The sequence below is a fragment of the Siphateles boraxobius genome, unplaced genomic scaffold (genome assembly GCF_051911475.1).
Source record: "Siphateles boraxobius isolate OS27281-9 unplaced genomic scaffold, OSU_SipBor_1 32, whole genome shotgun sequence".
Lineage (NCBI taxonomy): Eukaryota > Metazoa > Chordata > Actinopteri > Cypriniformes > Leuciscidae > Siphateles > Siphateles boraxobius.
Window position 1 is genome coordinate 6,450,001 of NW_027508942.1, and position 5,000 is coordinate 6,455,000.

Here is a 5,000-nt window from a genome sequence, read left to right on the forward strand (position 1 = left end):
AATTGCTGAAATTATATTTATATGTATTATACTTCATATTTGCTACATTAGAAATAAACAAACTCATATTTTAGATGGCAAGTTTCTGATTCTGTAATCCTATTATAACATTTTCATGACAGAAACGGTTAAAAAAACAACACATCAGCCAAACAGAGAAACTTATTGGCCAATACCGATATAAAAAATAAAAAAAATATCGATACATCAGTCAACCATTAATATTTACTAAATTACAGTATAAATAATTAATTTGAAAATGAAAATATAAAAAAAAACTTGGACTTCAGAAAGTGAACTAATAAAGACAAAGAATGGATGCCGTTCTCAACGCTTTCACAATAAAAGTCCACTTATAATTTCAAAATAAATGTCGATACATCGGCCAAACAGAAAAACTTATCGGCCAATGCCCATATATAAAAATGTCAAATATCAGCCTTGGCGGTATATCGGTCCACCACTTATATTTACTAAAGTAGAAATAATTCATTTGCAAATAAAATAAACTGGACTTCAGCCAGTAAACTAATAAAGACAAAGAATGGGAGTTCAGATGGCATTCTCAACGCATTCAAAATAAAAGTCTCACAATTTCAAAATAAAAGTCGACACATCGGCCAAACATAGAAATTTATCAGCCGATGCCGATATAAAAAAATGTAAATTATCGGCCGATATATAGCCCTTGGCGGTTTATCGATCAACCACTAATATTTTATAAATTAAAAATAATCAATTTGAAAATGAAAATATAAAAAAAAACTTGGACTTCAGACAGTGAACTAATGAAGACAAAGAATGGATGGCGTTCTCAATGCTTTCAAAATAAAAGTCACAGACCATGTCAGAATAAAAGTCGACACATCGGCCAAACAGAAAAACTTATCGGCTAATGCCGATATTTAAGAAATGTCAAATATCGGCCTCAGCAGTATATTGGTCAACCACTAATGTTAACTAAATTAGAAACAATTAATTTGCAAATGAAAATCTAAAAAAAACTTCTGACAGTGAACTTATAAAGACGAATAGTGTATGGCGTTCTCAATGCTTTCAAAATAAAAGTCCCACACAGTTTCAAAATAAATGTCGATACATCGGCCAAACAGAAAAACTTATCGGCCAATGCCCATATATAAAAATGTCAAATATCAGCCTTGGCGGTATATCGGTCAACCACTTATATTTACTAAAGTAGAAATAATTCATTTGCAAATAAAAAAAACTGGACTTCAGCCAGTAAACTAATAAAGACAAAGAATGGGAGTTCAGATGGCATTCTCAACGCATTCAAAATAAAAGTCTCACAATTTCAAAATAAAAGTCGACACATCGCCAAACATAGAAATTTATCAGCCGATGCCGATATAAAAAAAATTAAAATTATCGGCCGATATATCGCCCTTGGCGGTTTATCGATCAACCACTAATATTTTATAAATTAAAAATAATCAATTTGAAAATGAAAATATAAAAAAAAACTTGGACTTCAGACAGTGAACTAATGAAGACAAAGAATGGATGGCGTTCTCAATGCTTTCAAAATAAAAATCACAGACCATGTCAGAATAAAAGTCGACACATCGGCCAAACAGAAAAACTTATCGGCTAATGCCGATATTTAAGAAATGTTAAATATCGGCCTCAGCAGTATATTGGTCAACCACTAATGTTAACTAAATTAGAAACAATTAATTTGCAAATGAAAATCTAAAAAAACTTCTGACAGTGAACTAATAAAGACGAATAGTGTATGGCGTTCTCAATGCTTTCAAAATAAAAGTCCCACACAGTTTCAAAATAAAAGTCTACACATTGGCCAAACACAGGAACTTATCAGCCGATGCGAAAATTAAAAAATGGCAAATATCGGCCGATATATCGGTCGACCACCAGCTGACATACTCGTCTTTGTCCTGTTCGATGCGTTCGGGCTGCCCGGCGATGAAGATCCTGAGTTTGCAGTCTTTCCATTTCTTCCGTGTGGTCAGAATGTGAGGCAGGAGCAGCGTGAGACCTGCACACGAACAACACACACCGTCACACGGTCAACCTCACAGAACAGAAGAACATGCCAGGGTTTCTGCTCACCTCCGTCATCAAACAGCCACCAGACGTCGATCGTCCCTTTGCCCTGTTTCTTCTTGAACTGAGAGCTGGCCTCCAACAGACGCTGGTTCATCTTCGCCAGGTCAGATGAGCAAGGAACATCCAGAGAAACTGAAGAGAAGGAAACGACACACATGTGACGTTTCAGATCGAATCAGCTTTATTTCTGTGGTGTTTCAATGCAGCTCCACAGTAATAAACAGGAAAATAACAGAATCAATGATGCAAACCTCATCAAATATGAAACAAAGTCCAATTCTGCTTAAAGCAATAGTGGCGTTACAGTTATAGAAATGGTATTAATATTTATAATAACGAATCAGAATTTCATTGCAGAAGATAAAATTCAAATCGAAAGCTTTTCTTTTTTTTTTTTTACAAATAAATTAACTTTTTTAAGCCGCTCTTTAAACCAACTAGCGTTGAGATGTCCAAAAACTTTTTTTTCATTTTTAATAATATTGAAACCTTATTTTTGCTCAAAACATGTCCTGTATATCCTTAAAATGAATTCCACTTGTTGATAGGCATGTATGTATTTAAGAAATATTTGCATGTATATACTATATATATATATTTATACATAATTTATATTATATATAAATAAATAAAAATTCTTAAGTATAAACATGCATGTGTGTGTATTTATATATACAACATAATTACAACACGATACACACACGAATATTATGTAAACACAAAACCTTATATCGTATGCGATTAATCGTTGCCCAGCACTTGTTAAAATACTTCTGCAGACGCTGTTTGTGGTTTATTATTTCAGACATCAGCACAAAAGACTGACAAATTAGTGTTTAATGAGTCGTTTGGAATGCGAGCGCCTGCCAGATGTCATGTGACAGAACGACTGAATCTGTTTCGGAAGAGGCAGTGAAGATATAATCATGATAAATGCAGAAAGACCTGAGTCTGCAGCGTTTGAGCACATTAAGTCTATTAAAAACATTCCCGTACGTGTGCGAGTTCAGGACGGAGGCCAGACTATTAGATTACATCCGCACTAACGGCTTTACTGAGGCACGTTTAATCAGCTGTTATTGGATGCGCTTGCAGAAGGTCTTCAGCAAAGCCAGCGCTGTTTCATTTAATGGACCGAACACTGCAACAAAATGCTTTTCTTAGGCTACGTCTACACTAATCCGGATACATTTTAAAACTGAGTTTTTGTCTAAAGAGACTCCGCGTCCACACTAATTTATTTTTTTAACTGTTTTTATTGAACTTTTCTTATAAACAGGGAGTAAAAAAATATTAAGAAATTTTAAAAAAATAAAATAAATAAACTTAAAATAAATACACAAATCCGTGACAGCACAAAATACACCACATACCAGTACCACACTATCATTTCAATCGTTTTCCTAAAGTTGCTCATCCACACTGAAACGTCTGAAAGCGCTTACATCCCCGTACTGCGCATGAGTAAATCCGACGCTTCGATCTGCATCATGTCCGCTAGGCGTTTACTTACTTCCCGGCTCTTTGAAACTTTGCGGTAATGTCGAGGAAAGGCGAGGAGTTGTTTAAAAGGGCCGACAGTGAGGTGGAGTAGTTGCTGTGTGTAAACATTACGTCTCCTTTGAAGAAACGCAATCTGCATTATGTACAAACTGACATTAATCTTTAACGAGGCTGTCAAAACGGAGAGCATCCAAATAATACCGTCTTGGCTGAATTGGTCATATGACTGCATCACATGACTAAAAATGCGTCATCGAATTCAAAATCCTCCGTTTTCGCAGTCCACACTACGACGCGAAGACGCTGTTTTCAAATTTATCCGCTTTGGAAAGCGTTTTCCAAAAGCTACGTTTTCGTTGACTTAAAACGGCGTCTCAGTGTGGACAGAAGGACGAAACGGAGAGAAAAAGAAAACGTATTAGTGTGGACACACCGGACGCGAATAGCGCGTCAAATTCGTGTCTACCGCGTCTAGTTTGACGCTTGACCACTTTGTGTTAATTCGCGCGACAAGAGTGAAACTGACGCGCGTAAAAACAAAAGTTTGAAGTGAAATTTGCGTGCGTCAGAGGCGAAAGTTTCAAAAGTTTCGAACCCCGTTGGCGGAAATCTTTTTACAAGATGTCTGTTGTTGATGGGTCATTTATCGAGAGAGTCACCGCTCTGTATTTGCTCTGGAGAGCAGAACAGCGGCGTAGGGATCATCATCACTGTATTTGGGTCCACCAGACCCTTCTGAGGCGAACCCAGTTCGGCGAGTTTCACCATGTGCTCCAGGAGCTGCGCCTGGATGACGGCCGCTTTCAGCGGTACTTCCGCCTGTCCCGCGCCCAGTTTAAAGACCTGCTCTCCCACATCAGAGCGAGATCACCCTCGCCCTCGCCCTCACCCATCTAATCTGTAATTTATTTTTGTTTTGATGATAAATGGAGCCAGCCTAGGCTACTACAAAAGTCATTAAACTGTCCTGTGATTTTTTTTCCCCTCACACAACACAGACACGAACTATGATCTTGCACTGAAGTATGTTGGTTCTCTTTACATTAGAATAATAATAATGTTTCATATAATCTAGATTAGTTGTGGAATAAATAGCATACAAAATGAATGTCTCATATATTAAAATCAAGTTTTTATGTGGTAAAATATTTACTTCACCGCGTGACAGCAGCAAGCTGGCTCCTGATTGGTTAACGCGGCGCGAATTTGTCGCCGAAGTTCAGATTTTTCAACTCGGGCGGCAGACGCGAATTCGCATCAAACGCGTGAATGCACGAAAAGCACTAAATAAATCATTCGCGCGGACACACCAGACGCTCAATTCGCGCTATTCGCGTGAACTTGACGCGCGAATGAAGCGAACTCGCGTCTACCGCGCCGCGCTCTACGCCTCATTCGCGCTAGAC

At 37.6% G+C, this 5,000-nt stretch overlaps 1 protein-coding gene across 1 annotated transcript in view; it reads right to left on the reverse strand.

The window, feature by feature from the left end:
* Positions 1-5,000, reverse strand: part of slc12a1 (solute carrier family 12 member 1) — a 37,718-nt gene that overhangs the window by 7,212 nt on the left and 25,506 nt on the right. Inside the window, exons 21-22 of the mRNA XM_077194647.1 lie at positions 2,095-2,223; positions 1,909-2,020 (exon numbers count right to left, since the gene is read on the reverse strand). Of these exons, the coding sequence (XP_077050762.1) occupies positions 1,909-2,020; positions 2,095-2,223 (241 nt within the window). The remainder of the gene's footprint in view (positions 1-1,908; positions 2,021-2,094; positions 2,224-5,000) is intronic.